The following is a 20,328-nucleotide window of genomic DNA, read 5'->3' as shown; positions in this document are numbered from 1 at the left end:
AAAAAAGAACATAAACAAAACCTCATCAATATATAACAGTATATAATAGAGGCATTGTATGGAACAACTATAGTATGCAGGATGTGAAAACTTCAAGTGCTGAGCAAAATAGGAAATATAAAATGGGTTACTTAATACATACCAGATGAAGAGAGATGATAAGTGTATTAAGTACCCGGCAGAATGAAGTCCTGAATATGGTGAAAAACTTCTCCCACTGTTATGCTCATCTTCCATAATTTGTTTGGTGAAGAAAGGCCTTTTTTTGAAAGAGAATCAGCCACTTTGTTTTTTGCTCTATCAATATGGTGAATAGAATAGTCCTTTTGTGATTTCCAGATAGAGTCGATTCTGTTCAGCCATCCCAAAAGATTGAGATTTTTTATGGAGTGGACGGACTTTACATGATCAATTATGACCTTGGAGTCACCAAAAATTTGCAAATCCTAGATGTTTAGATAGTCACAAAACTTCAAAAGACCAGCCAACGCCATTGCCTCTGCTTTGTTTTTTGTCCCTTTCCCACCATGCCAAAAAAACTTGATATGTTGATTCTCCCATGGAATAATAAAGACCCCACATGCACAAAAACCATTTTGAGCCACCCCATCAAAATAAGCACGTGGAACATTTGTGGGATCCAGATTTCTTGCCTGCAACTTTCTAACTCCCTGATGAATAATGGGGGATTTGCATGCGTAGCATTGGGAAAGAATGAATTCAAAAACAGAGTTATAGGATTCCTTGTTGTTTTGAAAGAGGGCCCTATTCCTCCATTTCCATATAGCCCATAAGGTTAGCAGTGGAATCGGCCTCCAGTCCGATTTCATATTACTCCACCAATCAAAAGCTTCCTTGAGAGAGAGAAAAGAGATCCTGTTGAATCCGAAATGGTCTACAAGGCACTTCCATATCCCCTGAGAATGGAGACAGTTAAGGAAAATGTGAATGTTGGTTTCTTCATTCGATTTACAGATAGGACAGATAGCAGGCCCGCTCTCCAATTCCTTTTTTGAATATTATCCCACGTTAGATTCTTATTGTGGAAAACAAGCCAAGCAAAAATAATTATCTTAATGGGGCAACCCGATTTCCAGAAAATAATAGGGAAAATGATATCCTATTGGTTGGAACTATCCTGTTGAAGTTGGGAATAGATATCCTTTACCAAAACAGTCGACCTCCCCCTAAACCCCTTCCAGATAAGTTTATTCTCTGCCTCAGACCGGATAATACCCTTGTTCCTCATAGACCAAGCGATCTGATTCCATTGGAGAGCCAGATCATTGATGAGGTCCATCATCTCGGCCAATTTCCATATAGGAATAGATCCCACCCATCTATCAATGGTCTGGTCCCAATAGAAGATCCCTTTTTGCTGTAAGGCCCAAAGTAACTGCGGAGAGATGGAAATTTCCACATCTCCACCCTAATGATATTTTTCCCCGATCGAAAACTCCATACCAGATTTTTAAGAAAAAAATGTTCAATTTTTCGGAAACTTCTCCAAATGGCTGATCCTTGTGAAGATCCAATTGTCCCTTGTCTATACCATAAAGATATGTCTTGGTTGTCCATATATTTTTCCTTGATGGCTTTGCTCCAAAGGCTATCCCCAAAGACTCCTTTCCATAAAGATTTGCAGAGGAGTGCTATGCGAAACATATTAAGGTCCATGATACCCCAGCCCCCCAATTTTTTTGGACGAGTCAAATTTGAGAGTTTAGTAAGGTGGAATCTTCTTTTCTCTTTGTTCCCCCCCAAATGAAATTTGCAGTTAATCTATTTAGTTTGTGGATTATATTTACAGGAATGTAAAATAGATGAGCCCAGTAAACCATTAATTGAACCAGAACAGCTTGCGATAAAATCGCCCTCCCAGCCAAAGAAAGACATTTAAATTCCCAACCAGCAATTCTCATGAAGAACCGGTCATGAATCCACATCCAATCAGCAGATGAGTAGCCCACAGGTTTTAAATGAAAACCCAGGTATTTCAGGCCCTCATTGAGAGGTTTGGCTTTTATATTGAAGAGATGGATCAGATGAACAATAAGTTCCGCATTTACATCCTCCAGATGGAAAGACGACTTGTCGTCATTTATACACAGCCCCGTGGCTTTTTGGAACTTTCCTAATATGTCATGCAAACAGGTCCACGAGGCACGACATAGCATTGCTGAGAGTAGGATGTCATCAACAAACAAGTTGTGTGAAATGGAAATATCCCGGCAGATGTCCAAAGGACGACATCTCTTTTCACTTACAACCCTTTTTATGTGGAGACTTAAGGAGTCCATGACCAGGATAAAAAGGAGAGGGGACAGTGAACATCCCTGCCTCAAACCTCTGGCGGCTGGGAAGAAAGAAGATGGGAGACCATTTATAAGAACAACATAGTTAACATCAACAACACATGCCATTATCCAGTTTGAGCATTTGACATTTAGGCCAATTTTGGAGAGGAGACAACTAAGGAAACCCCAATCAATGCAGTCATATGCTTTCTTGAGATCTAATTTCAATAAAGCAGCTTCAACTTTTCTTGTGTGCATGGAGTGAAGGCATTCCTGAGTAATAGCAACAGCCTCTAGAATGTTCCTGCCCTTAAGGAAGCCATGCTGCTCAAGGGTCAAATGGGAAGATAAAATATTTCTCATCCTTTCAGCGATGAGTTTGGAGATAATCTTATAGAGGGTATTACAAAGGGAGATGGGCCTGAAGTCCATGAAGGTGAGAGAGATCTTCTTTTTTGGAATTAAAGCAATGAAAGTGGAGGATATTGAATGGTTGATTGAGCCATTAATCCTAGACTCCTCCACCATTTTCAGAAGGTCAGACTTTAATAGATCATAAAAGTGGATGAAAAAATCAATTGTCCATCCATCTAGACCCGGACTTTTGTCCTTTTGGAAGGATTTCATGATTGACAAAAGTTCCTCCTCAATGACCTTTGCATAAAGAAGGTCATTCTGCTCCTCATCAAACATTGTAGGATAGGGTTCAATGCCCCATAAAATGTCATTAAAATCACTGCCCCCATTCCTGCTGTATGCTTTCTGAAAATAATTTACAGCCTCCTTTGTGATGTCTTCCTGTGACACCACCGAGATTCCCATCTCATTTTTTATCTCCCAGATTGTATTAAGTTCCCGCCTTCTGTTTGCATATCGATGGAAAAATTTAGTATTTCTATCACCCTCCTTTAACCATGTGGCTCTGCTCTTTAATCTCCAGGATGCCTCTTCGATTGCAAGAAGGTTTTGCTTTTTTCTCTCAAGATCCCTTATATGAGCCCTCATATCCAGAGACACATTATTTGAAATTAGACAAACAGATAATCTTTCAAGTTCTTCATTTATCTTCTTCAGAGCATCCCTATTAGAGATCAATTTTTCTTGCTGCCATCTTTTAACACATGACCTGAGGACAGAAAAGCGATCCAAGAATGATTGTGAATGCTAAGGGCATTCATCAGGGGAAGAAAAATGCCAATTATCCCGGATGAGATTATTGAACTGCTCATCCTCAAGCCAGACTCTATTGAATTTGAATGGATAACCATTCCTGTGACCCACCAGATTCCATTGGATGGAGATAGGTCTGTGATCTGAGATGAAGCTCGAAATAATTTTTACAGTGGGATTCCCCAAATGATCAATCAGGCTGTCATGAATGAGGAAACAGTCAAGTCTCTTTGCGAGATAAGCATCATTCAACCTCCCATTATCCCAGGTAGGCCCCATTCTGGTAGGATAAACATCGACAAAATTGTGCTGGAGGATAGCATCTCTGATCATACCTCCCACCTGATCATTTTTCCTGCCCCTACCCCAAATCTCGTCATTGCTCAAAGTGCAATTTAAGTCCCCCCCAATCAACAGAGAATCAAGGTCCAGGAACTCAGAGGACAGGAAGCGTTCCCAGAAGGGAAGGCGATCTTTATATGGTGCATATACATTTAAGATGTGAAACGGCCCAGGAGAGCCCCTAATATAGGCGAGAAGGAGAATGCCTGCAAAGCACTTGAAAGCCATAGCTGAAATCCAAACCGGATCCCACAGGACCGCAAGTCCACCGGAGAGGCCAGAAGCATCTGTCGCAGCCATGTGCCAGGAGGGGAACATGCGTCTAAAGTACGAAATGGTATCCTGGCACCCATGCATTGTCTCTTGAATGAGTAAAATCTTTGATTTAGAGGATCTGAAAAGTTCCTTTAGAGCCAAAAATTTTGGGTCCACTCCAAGACCCCTAATGTTCATTGAAAGAATATTGATCATTTGGTCGAATCCCCAGGCTTACTTGCTCTAAGCAGCCCCTTTGCTGCGAGATCGATGATAGGAATGTCGACCAGAGAGAGGTCCCGAATGTTCAAATCCGGCCTACCCTTTCTGCCCCGAAAATGTCTGCTCCCCCTGTTCTGCTTCCTTCTAACTGTAATATTTCCTGCAGAGGTAGGACTGATAGAAGGAGAGGGAGATTTTTGAGGTTTGTGAATAGTTAGAGGGTGAAGGTTAAGGGAATCACGCTTAAGCAGAAGATCCAGATCACATTCAAACGAGTTTACAGGAGAAGAATCAGTTAGAAAATTATATATTACAGAGCAATGGAACACATAGAATATTACAGAAATATAAACACAGAAAACACATAAAACCAGAGAGACACAAATATACGTGGTTCACCCAGTTTGGGCTACATCCACCCTGAACAATGAGTCCTTCCTTTCTATTATCCAACAAAATAAAGAGACACAACCTACAACAGATCCGCTATAATATCATATGTTTTCTTTCACAGTCTCACCTCTCTGTTTCTCGCTTGGAGAATACACATCTATTACACAGCCTCAATACAATGCCTTCATTCAAGGAGAGGGGTTTCCTTCTAGGTAAAAAAACCCTAAACTAAACATCAGTTCTACCGTCAGATCATCCACCTAATGAATGACCCAGATTGACTAGAAATTACTATACTTTTATAAGGCAATTTTACATTTGTTTTTAGCTTTGGGGGCACTGCCCCCGAAACCCTCGTCGGGGGACTACTGGCCCCCGGACTCCCCAGCCGGGGGGGGGAATCGGCCCCCCCAAACCCTCGCGGGGGGGACAAGTCGCCCCCGCACCCCCCCCCCCGCGTGGAAGGGTGTACAAACTTTTTGGGGTATACATTCGACTGAAACAAAGACCTCTAAATAATCATGCTCCACACCCAATAGAATCAGGAGAGTTCTGAGGAGTGACGGCGGTACAAGGAGCCTTCCCTTTTAAGTCTGTAATGACTTTGGAAGGGATGGAGGGAGGCAAGAGGGGGGAAGGAGATTCGATCCTCTGAGGCGTTGAAATGAGGTTTTTAGGTGATTGAGGTGATGATGAAATATAAGTGATGTGCGAAGCGGATGGGATATCCAAGGAGGGGTGGGGTATAGGGAGAGGAGAAGGAATTGCATTATCCGAGCAAGGTTCAGGGGGCAAAGGGTTTACAGAGAAAAGCATTCGCCTTTCAGTTGGAGAAAGACTCATGGGATCTGGGGACCTCGACTTGCAAGATGATATGTTCAAGTTAATATTCTCCTTTAGAGGGTTGTGATCTCGACAAATGAACTCTAAAGAATGAGACCTTTTCAGAGATAGGCTTGATGATATTTCTTAAGAAAATCCCCGAGGGGACATGAGGCGGACATTCCCAAGCCAGAATACCTGCCCAAGCCATGTTCCATATTCCATCCTTGGTCTGCACCACCCAAACCCGATTTGGAGACTGAAGGATTTCTAATATGGACCCTCCACTTTTGTCTTCCACCAGGATGATGAGGACAGGTCAATTTCAAGTGGCCTGTTTTATGACATACGGAGCATCGAAAAGGGACTCCCCAGTAATCCAATCTCTGCTGTATTTTTGACTCACCCCATGAGAGATCAATATGCTCAGGGAATCCCCCTCTGTAATCTCTTTTGATTAAAATCCAAGCGACCCTTTTGTCCTTAGCCTCGAGACATTTGGGGTCAACGAAGATAAATCTCCCTATGGCGTTTCCAATATCAGCCAAAGTCTCCTTAGTCCACAATTCAATGGGGAGACCCAGAAGCTTCACCCAAATATAATTTTTTTGAGGGGTACTACACAGAGGATTAAAACCAATGTACCATTTATGCAGAGCAAGGAAACTTTTATCATGAACCCAAGGAAGAGCAAAGATAACTTCCAGATCATGATCACTAAGAAAATGGAAATTGTACCAGTTATTCATGAGCCTGACTATGGTCGGTATATAACCCAAAAGAGCGTTCCATTTTGATCCAATCCAAGATCTCATCTGGCCGTCCTCCATTGCTGGGAAGTGCCAACGACCTACCAGTGCACGCTTCTGAAGGCTAGCAATCCTATCCAAGAGAAAGGAGCTATCCAGATTGATGGATATAGGGGGAGGGGAAGACTTCGCAGGGCGTTGATTCCTTCTGCGTGGCGGGAGATCAGAGCCGCCACCTTTTTGGTCATGACCCGAGATCAGAGCTTGGGGAATTAACTTATTTTCCAGTGAAGATTGCCAATCAACTTTGGTGGACGTCCCGCCAAATCTCTCCTCCGCTTCCATGGTGGCCCGCACCATGGCTGACGCGACAGACACGTCAGAAAAAGCATCCATTCAGACAATGAGTACAGCCTATACTAAATGGGGAAGAGACATAAGAGTCAAAAAAGGAAGATGAAAAGGACAAAAACTCTCCAGGATATAATAGAGAAGGACAGGACGGGAGTCAGGGAGACGATTAGACAATACTAAAAAAAAGAGCTACAGAGAGTCCGAATGTGCGGGAAATACAGAAAAATAACTCTCCAGGTAATATATGGGAATGACGGCCTACGGAAAAATAAAAAAACAGGCCAAATCTAGGGATCATCATAAAATACCCGGACCTGCAGGAGCATGATCTTCTAGGAAGGCTCCACTACTGACATCCATAAAAGACAGATTAGAAATCATTACAAAAGGAAGGATATGAAGACTACAAACGTGACGGCTCCCATTTAAGTGGAAAGAGAACAAACCCACTCCCACTTACGTCATTGGCTCAAACGAAAGTGGACTCGGCTGAAAAAATCCGAGAACGGAAAGACCAGGAGAGACGATGGAGAAAGGAACCGAACGGAGAGAGTTAGGAATGGCTCGGAAAGATGATACAACAGCAGTAACAGTGACTGCACTTACACCACCATGGTCCAAATTTTATACTAAAATCAGAGTAGGGCTTCGATAAAACCACATAGTGCTTTAAATTTACTAGAGGATCCCAGATCCAATTAAGTAAAAAAGACCAGAGATAAGAGCCCGGCAAAAGAGATAAAGACATGCACATAAATATATACCCAAATGAGATAACAACTGATTCATTTACCATCTAGAAGGATGATAGACAATCGCAGAGTTCCACCTGAGTGTCTAAAATTAAAACTAATGCCTTAAATTATGAGGTCACAGAGGTGATTTTTCAACCTTTATCTATCTATTTTTTCAGGTCCTTTACGGATACTTTGATGCAAGAAAGCAGACACAAATTTTTTTCTTTACGCTGCTAGGACCAAAGATATTACAGAAAAGAAGGAAATATATACCGTCTATTTTGAGAAACAAACATAATTATACTAACCTTAAACTAGAGCAACCGCAGAGAGCACGAGCACAGCAAAACGTCACAAACGCAATCCGACACCGAACCGCCAACATATTCAGAGAGATGATAGAACTTAAGATGATGAACCGACCCAGAAAGGTAGAGAGGACGACGGTGATTCCGAAGAAGAAAAGATTCAAAGGGGAATCAAATGAATAGCATGATCATGATCACGAATAGGTGGGAGACCTTTGGGAGTCTCAAATAACTTGGAATGATTGTCCAAGACTTTTTGGAGATCTGGAGAAATAGATGATTTCGATGTGGAAACATCTAGTGAACATAATTGTGCAATTACACCTCGTTGTTCCTTTTTTAGAAGCTTTGTCATACCATTAGAGCTGATTATCTTTCCCGATTTCCCTGCAATACCCCTTAATTCAACTTCCTTTCCTTCCACATAAAATTTCATGAAAATTTTTGCATCAAGAAGTAAATTGGGCCAAAAGCTTAAGCCGAGCGCAAAAACAGAAACTCCCACCATCTCGATGCAACATAGTCTGAGAATGGAGAAACTGAAAAGACAGACTATGAATCCCCCGCACAGGGGCGCGCGGCGGGAGAGAAAGGAAAAACCCGTTTAGTGCAGGGTGGAGCGTCTTAAGAAGGAGTGCTATGTCGGGAGGAGTAGCAACGTCCCTGGACAGGAGGCAGCACGTCAAACTACATGTAAGCATGCAACATATACGCAGGACAGGTGAGGATTCAGGGACGTGGCTCTATGATATGAAGCTCGACGTCATTTGAGTCATCGAACGGAGATTGGTGCGAACGCAGGCACGGTCGGAGCCTCTAGATGGACACCAAGAAGGTGGAATCCACTGATTGGATGCCTGCGCGGTGCTCTCGCCAAAACGATGGGATTTGAAATTACAGCAAAGAAAATGTTTAAAATTACACATCCAAAAAAAACTTACCACTTATTACAAATTACTAATAATATATATTTGCAATATTATATAGCAATAGAACAACATGATTTCATTGCATATATAATTTATATTCAACGGCACATACATATATCAACTGAAATTTTATTTAAAATATAATTTTCCATATATAAACAAATTCAATCTCTCAACAAAACCTATAAAATATTTTATATCTCACCATTCAAATTTGTAATTATAATAAATCTTCTCAAACTTATAACTATAAAAAAAATCTTATCAAATTACCTTGGAAATTAACCAAAGGAAAAAAACAAGAAAAGATATAATAGTAAGTACGATGCTGTACGATGCCAATCTTATCCAATTACGAAGGAAATTAATCAAACAAAAAACAAAAAAAGATTTAGAACTATGTATTAGTAAGTACGATGCCAATAACTAAAAAAAATGCCAGTTTTGCCTTCGGGAGTTTAATGCAACGTGTCAGTTTTCCTACTCACAGAAATGACTGTTCCTCGAAATTTTAATGGGAACTCTTCAGAAGAAACAATATTGATTTCGAATACGTGAAAATATCTGGAGATGCCAAAAAGTATTTAAGATGTTTAATAAAAGCATAGAGTAGCCTAGTGCTCCAAATTTGGACTAAATGAAGAATACACGCCTGAACTAAATGAAAAACGGAGTATGCCTCCAAATTTTGCATTTATTGTGATAAGATTGCTTTTACTCACTCATAAATGAGACAATCGACTGAGTATTCTCGGCAATTACAAGTACGTTAGCCTCAAGCTTGAGGGGATTGTTCAGGTCGATTGGCGTCAAAATTCTCAACAAAGTCACAGAGCTCCTGGACTACAAGGTTGGCAACTACAGTACCCTCTGGAAGCATCTCAAACAAGTTGGTATTCTGATATTGGTTAAATTCCTGTGTTCTGATGTTCTCCCAGTGTGGAACGCAGAGTGAGAAAACAAACTATTTGAGCTCATCAAACCTCTAAACTCGGCAAAAGAAAGATGGTGGTACGTTTCTCTTTGGATTAGGATTAGGTTAGAAGTGAGCTTCAGCTGAGTTTTTGTTCAGATATGACTGGTTTTGGTTTGTCCTGTGTTTGTTTATTCAGTATACAAAATGTTTTGCTTTGTCTTATTTCTTTCTTTCTTGAGGTTTGTTAGGGGTTTAGGTAAACTTGACTCAAGTTATCAGTAGTTTTTGTGCTTCAAGTTTTATGAGCACTCATGGTTTTGTTTAGGATATTATTTTTAATGTATAGGATATTATTTTTAATGTAGTAGATTTACAAGTTAAAAAGCTCTATATTAAGATCTGACGTCACATAACAATGATGTTTTTAGACACCATCACTTCTCTCTATGCTTTCTTGATCCTAACAAGACTAAATTGACTTTGTTTCATTTTATCAGTTTGGAAATAGGAAAATCATGCCGAGGAACTGGTTTTCAAAGTGGCTTGAACTATATCACATGAAGATGAATGGAATATTCGAAGCTTATGGGGTGTTTGTGGCTGGTCATCCATTTTTACCATTAATGTAAGTTAATTCACATGTTCATGTTGACTAGATTACATATATTTCAGAAATCTACTGGGTCTGAGCTAAGTCAAACAATTAACTTTACTCTTTACTCTTTCATATAAATTTCTGAAATAATCTGTAATTTGCAATCAACATAAAATGGCCTAGTGTCTGGGTGCTAGAGCTTTTTTTATTTTTTAATAATTACTAAAATTGAATGGGTTATTTTGATGGCACTGCAGTATAGGGATTCTCTTGCTGGGAGGCCTGTCTGTAGGGCTGGTAAGAAAGCAGGATGAAACTGACTTGGAAAAACTATGGGTGGAGCATAATTCCCGGGTGGTGGAGGAGAGAGAATTTTTCAATGAAAAGTAAGCATCGTTTGAATTCCTGAATTTATTCAAAGGGGGTTTAAGGGTATTTTTATATTTGTTTTTAAAAATTTTGTTACCGTTGGACGTGCAGGTTTGGAGGAGTGCCTCGGAAAGAAGGTCTTTCAATAACCTCCAAGCATGGCGAAACGTTGGATTTGGGACATGCCATGGATGCTTTGCTAAAGCCAATTGTGCCCCTTTATGACAATTTAACTATGAATATAGGAGCGCTCAAATTTAACCAGGTATGATATTACTGAACATAAAAACAAAAACAAGTGGATTTGAATGGTTGTAGATGAAGAAATTGTATCTATCTATCCATTTTTCCAGGACTAAGGTGAAGAAATTGATGAATAATAATTTGCAGGAGTCCCAATGTATGATATTACTGAACATAAAAACAAAAACAAGTGGATTTGAATGGTTGTAGATGAAATTGTATCTATCTATGCATTTTTCCAGGAGTAAGGTGAAGAAATTGATGAATAATAATTTGCAGGAGTCCCAATGTGCTCTAGTTGATCTGAAAATTCTTAACATTTACTCCAAAAATTGGAAATCCCAAATCCCAACCTTAAGTACAGAAATTGGTATCTTTTATGAATAAGTGGAATTTGAATTGTTGTACGCGTTATATCATGATTCATGTAGAAGTAAGATTGGTAGAAAAAACCTAAAATTTCAAGACCTGCAATTAGTTGGGAACCTTAGTTTTTACCTTAGTTTTTTTTTTTTAATAGAAGCATGGGTTTCTCTCTCCAACAAGATTTGTGAAGGACATTGACAAGTTAGTTTTCAGGGATTAAAAAATCCTGGTAAGGTTACAGTTTAACCAAACAGTTAAAGTTTCACAGAAAAAATATTTTAAAAGGATTATTATTCTGAAAAGGAAAACTTTGAAATAGAAATTATTCCCCATTGCCTTCATTTCAAAAAATTAGGGCTCAAAGATTTAGAAACCAAGTCCAAGGCATCTTAATTCGGAATATTCCACAACCTACGATTCATTGCAGGTAGATTGCTCTTCAAAATAGTGTTTAACTGAGTTTTCCGAACTTGAGTATTGTCATGATATCTTGGTAACTTAAACCCCCTCAGCATAGTAAAAATATATTTCAGTTATTTGTTCTCGCAAGGATATTAATTATTGTGATCTTTTGGGAAGATAATGTTGGTATTAGGATGCCTCTCTCTGTTGATGTGTTTTGATTATATTTTTATTTACATTCTTTTACAATAATTTTGAAAAGTTTCATTCCAATTTTCCCCTTATGATAGAAGACATGATAATTATTCAGAGTATATAAATTTTGGTTTTTATATTTCATAAAATATTTTTTTTTGTCATTTCAGTTTGTTTGTTTAGTCAAATTATTTTTTTCTTTTGAGTTTCATTGGTGGGTTATTTTTTATTAAGTTTTCTTTTAATTGAGCATTCTCAATCTCTTAGAGTTAAGCTAATCATTTATGTAGAGAATTTTTTAAGAACTAGTGCAACCATTTAACTTGTAGCTAATAAATGTCAATAAGTAATGACAATGAAGGAGGTTGTCACTAACAACATTGGAGGCTTCCACCTACCACTAACAGTGTAGGAGGTCGCCACTACTCACCAAAGAAGCTCATTGTTACCAATGTATCGTGAATGGATGTTAGTGCAATCTATTGTGAAATCTGTTGTTAAACTCCAAAATTTATGCAATTAACCTTCTATTAATCACATTAAACATAAGTTTATGTAATTAGATCCTTCCATTAAGGATTAATGACAAAAATATTTTCAGTGTCTGAAATACTAGCCACACAAGTAAGCACTATCATTAAAAGGACCTCTCCTCTGGCACCCCCTTTTGAATAGGGGGTGCCTATTAGCGTCATTATTAATGGTTTTATTGTTCATCTAGATTATCTTCAACAACATTGGTAATGTAGTTTTAGGATCCATATTGGCAAGTTGAGAGTCAAGGCAAATCACCATTCCTTAGGGAAGATGAGTTGTAGGTTATATTCCCTTTAAGACCTTGGTTGAGGATAAGAAATATTTCGTTTTAAGTGTTCCATCTTTTATGAGATTGGAGGAATATTCTAGTCTCTTCGCATGGATATAGATATCTTCTTTTTAAATTTCTTGGAGATTGAGAACTACCTATGGATTTCAATTGTTTGCCCCTTGATTTATTTTTATTTTTATCCAAGGGGTGAACTCTCATAAAGAAGGTGTTCATAGTAATATCCACTATGGATTTTAGCCTCATTTCTTTTGATAACAAGGATGCAACTCATCATAAAGATTTAATGTATATTAGAGGCAACACCTAAACTATCCCATGAATTTGGAAAGAACATAATAGAATAATATATTTATCTTCTTCATAAATTTTAATGTCAATCAAGACTAATGGTTTTAATGTTAAAATTTTAATATGATAAGTCACAAAGTCACCATCATTCATATTAAGAGGGTACAACTTCTTTAAAACGATTTTTTTATTTGAAAATGCAATTTTCTTATAAAAATCCGAGTTTATCATGTAGCTTCATAGCTATGTCTTTTCTTGAGACATACGACAATACTAATTTAAAAGGAATATCTAGATTATAATCTTACCCTACGTACCCATCTTGGACGCAGTTCTTTATCTTCATACATATAAATTGTTTTTGATGCAACAAACCACTAATATCTGCCCACAAGAAGATATTTCATTTGAAACTTTCATTGCACAAAGTTTAGGCCATAGTATTTTCTATCTCTGTCATTAAAGTGCTCCCGATTTTACTTCACACACGAAAACCACCTTGTACTAATGCTTCCACACAATAAGGGTTTATTATAGATCCAAGATTCCTTACTCTTCGAAGAATAGATGAAGCCTCTTTGATACTAACTAATAAACATATGTATGAGAAGCAATGCTAAGATATTCATAAGATATGAGAAGAAATGCTAAGATATTCATAAGAAAAGAAAGAAAGAAAACAATGGCACATTCATAGCTTATAAAATATTTACTCTAGAAGCTTGAAACAAGAAAACCAACCAAATAGGGACACCTTTCTCAATTTATTAACTCAGATATTCAAAGTGTGAATATAGGCATTTCATACCTCCACTGAACTCTAAATTGCTAATTTCTATTACAATACAATGTGTATATAAAACCATCATTAAAAACCACACATAATCCATAAAAGATCGATAATTGATCCTTGGACCATAAAAAAGCATGTTGAGATGCACATTGCACCTACAAAAAATTCAACACACATCCAACATTTTAGTAAGGGAGATCAATAACATTTTTTCGTGAGAAATTTAATGAAGTGTAGAAGTATACAATCTAGGAATTATTGTTCTATGGAGCATTACAAATGAGAAAGCTTAAAGGCATTGTTTGTTGCCAAAGGATTTTGTACTGTACATAAATCATTAAATTTTGAAATGGTTTAATGCACAAGTAAAGTTATCTCATTGGAATGTCAAGTGGCTAGGGTCCTTATATAGCTAGACATTAGTGGTGACAAATATGGTAGAAAAGGACAACAAGGTAGCAAACACACTAGGTAGGGTGTCATTATGGTTGGAAACGATTATGAATGGGATAGAGGGATTTGAGTAGATTAGTAGTTGTACGAAAATGACATAAATTTCATGTAAGTTACACGTGAAAAAACACAATTTTGCAAGAGAGGACAGACATAGTTACACTGCGTCATGAATAACATATTTGTCTAAAGCAAGATAATTATGCATCACCAAAGGTTCTGTGAGGGAGAAGTTTATCATGGAGTTGGAATATGACATTCTTGAATGACATTTTGGGTATGATAAGACACAAGAAATGTTGGAAGAGAGGTACTACTCTTTGAGTATGAAGGAGATGAGAAGATTTGTGGAGTAGTGAAGGATGTGTTTGTTGGGGAAATGGAAAAAACACAGCATAGGGGTTGTGCGCATTCTTGATAGTATCCAAGATGCCTTGGTAGAGTATTTGGGTGGATTTTTCACTTATAATACCAAGGACACAGTGTAAAAATGATGTAGTGTTTGTTGATGATGATGATGATGATGATGATGGTTAACGTCCACTGAGACCAAATAATGGTCTATCGGACCTAAAGAAACAAATTATCTATTTTGATTTAAGATTTTATTCCTATGCTCAAAAAGCTTGGAGAGAAGCCTCCCGAGCTCACTATAATTTTGACATTGTAAAAGGCTAGGAAGGTCAGTATTGTAACAAAGATTGTGAAACTGAGATCTAATGTGGTTATACGCGGGGCACTCTAAGAGGAAGTGGTTTTCATCCTCGATGTTCCTATTCTCACATATATGGCAGATCCTTTCCGTCCATGGCGTTTTAGGAACTGTCCAACGACCTGTTTCACTATGGAGCTCATGAGAATTCGTTTTAATCTTTGCTATATTAATTTTCTTCTTTGAGCTAGTTAAAATAGAGAGATACTTTTGATCTTCTAGGGTGGGGTTGATGACCTTCTTATAATAACTTAATTTTCTTTTAGCCGCTAAGTCTTTCTCACACCACATTTTTTTTTTGAACTTAGAAGTAACAATATCTTTAATGTTATTTATGTTTTGCAATGCATCATTTTCGTTGATCTCCCAATAGTTTAACCAGGCCCTTGTGTCTTTATGCCACCCTCGATCGAGCCTTAGGTGGTTTTGGCTAGAATTTAAAGCTAGCTTAGGAAGTCTATGATCGTCTATGTTACTGATTTTGTGCTTGTACAACAGAAACCTAAGCATAGCTAGACTCTCAATAGGGGAAAGACCTGCTTCTATAAGGAGAATAGGATAGGGTGTATTACTTCTAATTTTTAGGTTATAAGTTATAAAACGCTTCTAGATTTGCTCAATCTTTCTCCATGATTCTCTGGAGATGCTGCAACCCCAAACCTCACAGCCATATAAGATAACAGGAGTGACTAAAGTTTCAAAGAGGAACTTCTTTTTATCCCACATTACAAGGTTTGCTATTTTACAATTATTTTCAAGACCAAATTAAGCTTTCCACCCCCCATTAATCCTTTTCTCAATGCTATGGTTCCAGTTGAGCTTGTGATGAATATCAATTCCTAGGTACTTGTAAGAATACACTTCCTCCAAGTTATTATTGTCCTACATAAAATAAGCGTAAGTGTCCTTCTTGGATTTGATAATCATAACTTTTGTTTTGTGAGTGTTAACAGTCATACCCATGGTAGAGCAGAAATCCTAAAGAAGCCTAAGTTGCTTATTAAGATCAGATGGGCACCTTGCCAAAAGAACAATATTGTCAGCATAAAGAAGAAGGATGACGACTATCCTAGCTAAGATCGTGCCATCACATCCTGCTTCCTCTAAATAGCTTTCGAGCTTATCGATGTAAATGCCAAATAGGGTAGGGGAGAGGGGGCAACCTTGTTTAACTCCGATGTTACACTTAATATCTTTCGACCACCCTTCATTGCTCTTTAGCTTGGTAATTACATTCTCGTATAACCTTATAGCGGCAGCTCTCAACTCGAGAGGAACCTTTAGCTCTTCTAATCTATTCCAAAGGTTGTATCTAGGAACCGTATCGAAAGCCTTTCTAAAGTCCACAAAGCAACAAAATCAATTGGATTTATCATTACGACATTCCTCCGCAATGATCCTAAGCGTAACAAGGTGGTCTGTTGTTGAGTGATGCCTTCTGAAACTTGCTTGGCCTTTAGCCCGCTTACCTTCACTTTCAAGCCATATGCTTAACTTCTTTTCCAAAATACTACCATACAACTTGGCTAAGAGAGGGCTGATCATAATTGTTCGATAATTAGAGGGGTTATTTGTATCCCCACTTTTAAAAATAGGGATAATGAGGCTCTCAGTCCAAGGTTTAGGGAACCCTTGCTTGAATGCCTGATTGAAAAGCTTGTGGATGTGGGGGATGAGGACAGGACCTCCAATTTTTAAGATTTCCGCTTGGTAACCTTCAATGTCCTTAGCTTTCCCATTAGCGAGGCGATTAATCCCAAACTTAATGTCTTCTAAAGAGAAAACTTCTTTCGTTGTGAGAAGGGTTTCCAAATTATCCATGACATTTGGAGATTCATAAAGCTTTTTAAGATAGGAATTCCAATCGTGAAGAGCAATTTTATTATTATCCTTAGTCTTCCTAGTTAGAATCTGCCTCCAAAATTTCTTAGGAGCTACCTTAGAGAAGTGTAAGAGATTCTCCTGTCTTTGATTAATGTACTGCCTCTTTTTCCTTTTAGTTAGGGCTTTGTATATTTTTATCTTGTCCATTTTAAGAGATTCATCAACAGCTTCCTTAATTGCTCTCCTTGCACTTTTACAATCTTTTACAATCTTTGTTATCAATGGTGTGTTTTTGAAGATGGTACACATTTTAATTTGTGGGGAGACCAATGATGTGAGCTATCATGTGGAGCTATTCTTCAAAGCCAGATTGTTAATGCATGGTCTATCAAAGAGAATCTCGTTTGATAGGGTTATACTATTTGAGTTATTTTTGGCAAACATTGTGGAAAAAAGGTGGGTTGAGAGTGTAGTTTAGTTCAGTATGCCATCCTTAACTAGATGAACAAACCATAGTTTTGAACAAGTGTCATATTTTTAGCTAGAGTCTAATACCTTGGTTTTAATACTTGGAATATATTGGATCATATTATGTATAGTAATGTGTGGTTGTAATAATGGCAGTTCAACCAAGTGAGCTTAAATAAATAACCTTGTGTTGTAAATGTTGAAACTAAGTCTTGCATGAGTTTCTAATGTATAGGTTAAATCCAAGGTCTAACTAGAGAATGGCTAAGCATGTAGATGTTGTAAATACACTTTTAGTGGACCATGTGTAGGCTTTCTATTGCTTGCTTATATATACGCGTGTGTGTATGCGTGAATGTTAGTGTTGGAACGTAATATATAATGGTCCAAGTTGATTGTGGAGAGCATGAGAAGGGATATGATGCCACAACAGGGGAAGAGTAAAGGGGGCTTATGGGAAAATATTTCTCTGTTTCCAAGTGTTAGCCTAGGAACTCAATTATTTTCTATCATATACCTTAAATGAAGCTCATACACCTTCCTCTGAATTAGAAAGCTAAGCATGTCAATGCACGTAAAGATTAGTGAGGAAGTCTACCTCATGTGATTATGGGAGCATTGGAAAAGTAAAATTAGATTGGAAAAGTTTGGAGAGTCCTTCATTCTCCTACATCACAAGAAATTATTCTCTAATGGTTATTGTCATTCTCATTGTCATAACTCTAGTGGTCATTCTCTCCATTGGAGTTCTCGTACTAAATTCTCTATTAGTTACTCATTTTATCCAAATCAACACAGTGAAGAGTGATTTTAATGTGTTGGGTAAGAGATAGATATGTTGTAGATGAGTTGATAAATATTGGTAAAGTTGGGAACCCTTCACCCTTTTTATATTTTTTCTCATTAGCTTCTTAAGAACTCAAGTATCACTCCACAAGGATATTCCTAAAAGACAACTAATAGTTTGTGTTATTTGTACATACACTAAATAGCACTAAAGGAGAAGGAGATTCTTATTAGACTTTGGAGCAAAGAAATAAGATGTATTCCCTTGTGTTATGTACGCCATGGTTGATTGGTGATTGAATGAGATGCTTGGGGCCTTTATTGAAAGCATATTTATTGAGCCATGAGAGTAATTAAGTTGGGTTGAGTGAGCTATAATAAGCATGTATATTGATTCCTTCGCCTTGTTGGCCTCATAGCTCGACCTAGGGTGGAATCTATGTTTGATGACTATGGTTGGGTCGAAAATTACTTGTATGCAACTAGTTTATTGGGCCATGGTTGGTTAAGATATAATTATTTTGTCTAGGTTATAGATATGTATTTTGATCCTACCCTTTGTTATACAATTATGTGTTTTTCTTGTTGTATGTGTGAATATGGTTAATTTTGAATATGGGCATTTGATTTCCATGAATTAGTTACCCTATGCTTGATTTTTCCACTATATTTTATCAAATTACATCCATCCATGCATATGAATAATTTTTCACCTTTGTGAGGATCCATTTATTAGAGAAATTTCATGGCAAAAAATGGGCCTCACAAAAAAAATGTGCTATCAACTCTAATCTTACCAATAAAATTCAAGAGGATGATGTCAACCATAAGAGTTTTAAGTGGTGAGTTTATTATATCACTAATGGTAATAAGATGGTGGGGGGAAAATGTGGTAGCTACTACTAATACGTTTTGTGAGGTGGTGTAAATTCATTCATTTGCATATAAATGATGCTAGGTGTTGTTCAAACAGGTTGATTTACTAGGGAAGGGTGAGCCACATAGTGAGTTTGATCCTTGATATTAAGTCAAATAATCAAGTTGACCAATTGGGCTTGGGTTAGGTTTGGTTAATAACTGTTTTTTATTTCGGAGCGAAATAAAAAACTAACTTTTAAATTGTATTTTCAACTTATCTCTTTATATATTTACTCAAATTTCAAGTGTAGAAATATCTATTCATGTAGTTCTAGTTTATCTCATTGTGACTCTTTCAAAATCATGTAGAGTGGGTATTCATTGGATGAAGAATTTAATAATGCATCCAACAAGTAACTACGCTTGAAATTTGAGCAAACCTATAAGGAGATATGTTGAAAATACGATTTAAAAAAGCATTTTCCTTAACTTTTATTTTATTTTATTTTTAACAATAATTTTTTACTACTTAGAAGACCTATTTTAGACCTCAAATGCATGCTATTTCATGGCGTAAATAGGTTTATTAGTATGTACATGTTCTATTGTTGGGAAGACATGGAAGGGGACGTGACATAGAGACAAATGAAATAAGTAAGCTTAGATGGATTTTTTATATAGTTTTTTAGTGAACAAATAAAAAATATTCTCCATTCAAGATATTATATGTGAGCAGCATATGAAAGAGACAACAAATCTTAGTAGATTTTCTTGGGGACATAAAGAGTATTGGTGAAGTAAAGGCTTTTGTAAAGTAAATGGAGCATATATATGCACATGATCAAGAAGGGTTGGAGGAAAATAATGAAGCGTGCATAAAGATAGGACATGCATGTAAAATATTTAAATCATTCGATGTTGGGGATTAAGTGATTGTATGTTTGAGAAAGAGGTGATATCCTAGAGGCATTTAATAAGTTAAACTTGATGAGGATTGAACTAGGTAAGATTCAAACATATCTAACATAGCATATCCATGTTAATATTACAAAGGATGAACCATTATGGATGAAGTGGAATACAATGTTGAGATGAACTATAGAAAATAAATGCAAATGAATAAGCTATAAGATATTGAGTGAACCTTGAAGTAGAAGACATTTAGTAGGAGGAAACTAGCCATAAAGAGTACTTGGTGAAGTGGAAGGATAGGTCAGATGCAGACAACACCTTGAAGTAGAGAATTATAAATATTTGTTTGAGGGTAAGAATATCTTAGTGGGTGCAAAGTTAGTGCAAGGATGTGCATAGTTTTCCTTGCAAGGGGAAATTTATGCAAGGGAATCTAGGAATAATTTAAATATAAACATAAAGTGTGTGTTGAAAACAAGTTAAAACAAGGAATGAAGAAAGCATGGATGAAAATCAAGGAGAAATATTGCAAGTACAAACATAAAAATGTTTGATTTGAATGCGGAGTTTTAGAAGTATGTGCATATTTTTTGAGGAAGTGTGATAAAATAATCAAGGAAAATTTTAAGTATGGAAATTTATCTTAAAGTTTAGAAACCTTGGCAAATCTTCCTAGTCCCTAATATGCAAACTATAAAATGATAGGTGATATATTTGTAAAATTATTGACATTTCTAATGA

The 20,328-nt window shown here is 37.2% G+C and overlaps 1 protein-coding gene across 3 annotated transcripts in view; it reads left to right on the top strand.

Moving 5' to 3' along the window:
* Positions 1–9,265: 9,265 nt before the first annotated feature.
* LOC149173892 (uncharacterized) overlaps positions 9,266–20,328 on the top strand; it is a 154,570-nt gene continuing 143,507 nt past the window's right edge. Inside the window, exons 1-5 of one of the 3 annotated variants that reach the window (XM_089424775.1) lie at positions 9,266–9,428; positions 9,529–9,589; positions 9,992–10,119; positions 10,347–10,475; positions 10,570–10,723. In XM_089424775.1, coding sequence (XP_089280901.1) covers positions 9,584–9,589; positions 9,992–10,119; positions 10,347–10,475; positions 10,570–10,723 — 417 coding nt within the window. In that variant the 5' untranslated portion in view covers positions 9,266–9,428; positions 9,529–9,583. Of the gene's footprint in view, positions 9,590–9,991; positions 10,120–10,346; positions 10,476–10,569; positions 10,724–20,328 lie in introns of all 3 variants that reach the window. The other 2 variants (XM_089424773.1, XM_089424772.1) reach the window with 2 other exon arrangements.

This window comes from Pinus tabuliformis, chromosome 4_2 (assembly GCF_031772625.1).
Source record: "Pinus tabuliformis cultivar Carrire ecotype Pingquan chromosome 4_2, CPIR1, whole genome shotgun sequence".
Taxonomy (NCBI): Eukaryota; Viridiplantae; Streptophyta; class Pinopsida; order Pinales; family Pinaceae; genus Pinus; species Pinus tabuliformis.
This window is presented reverse-complemented; position numbering and strand designations above follow the sequence as displayed.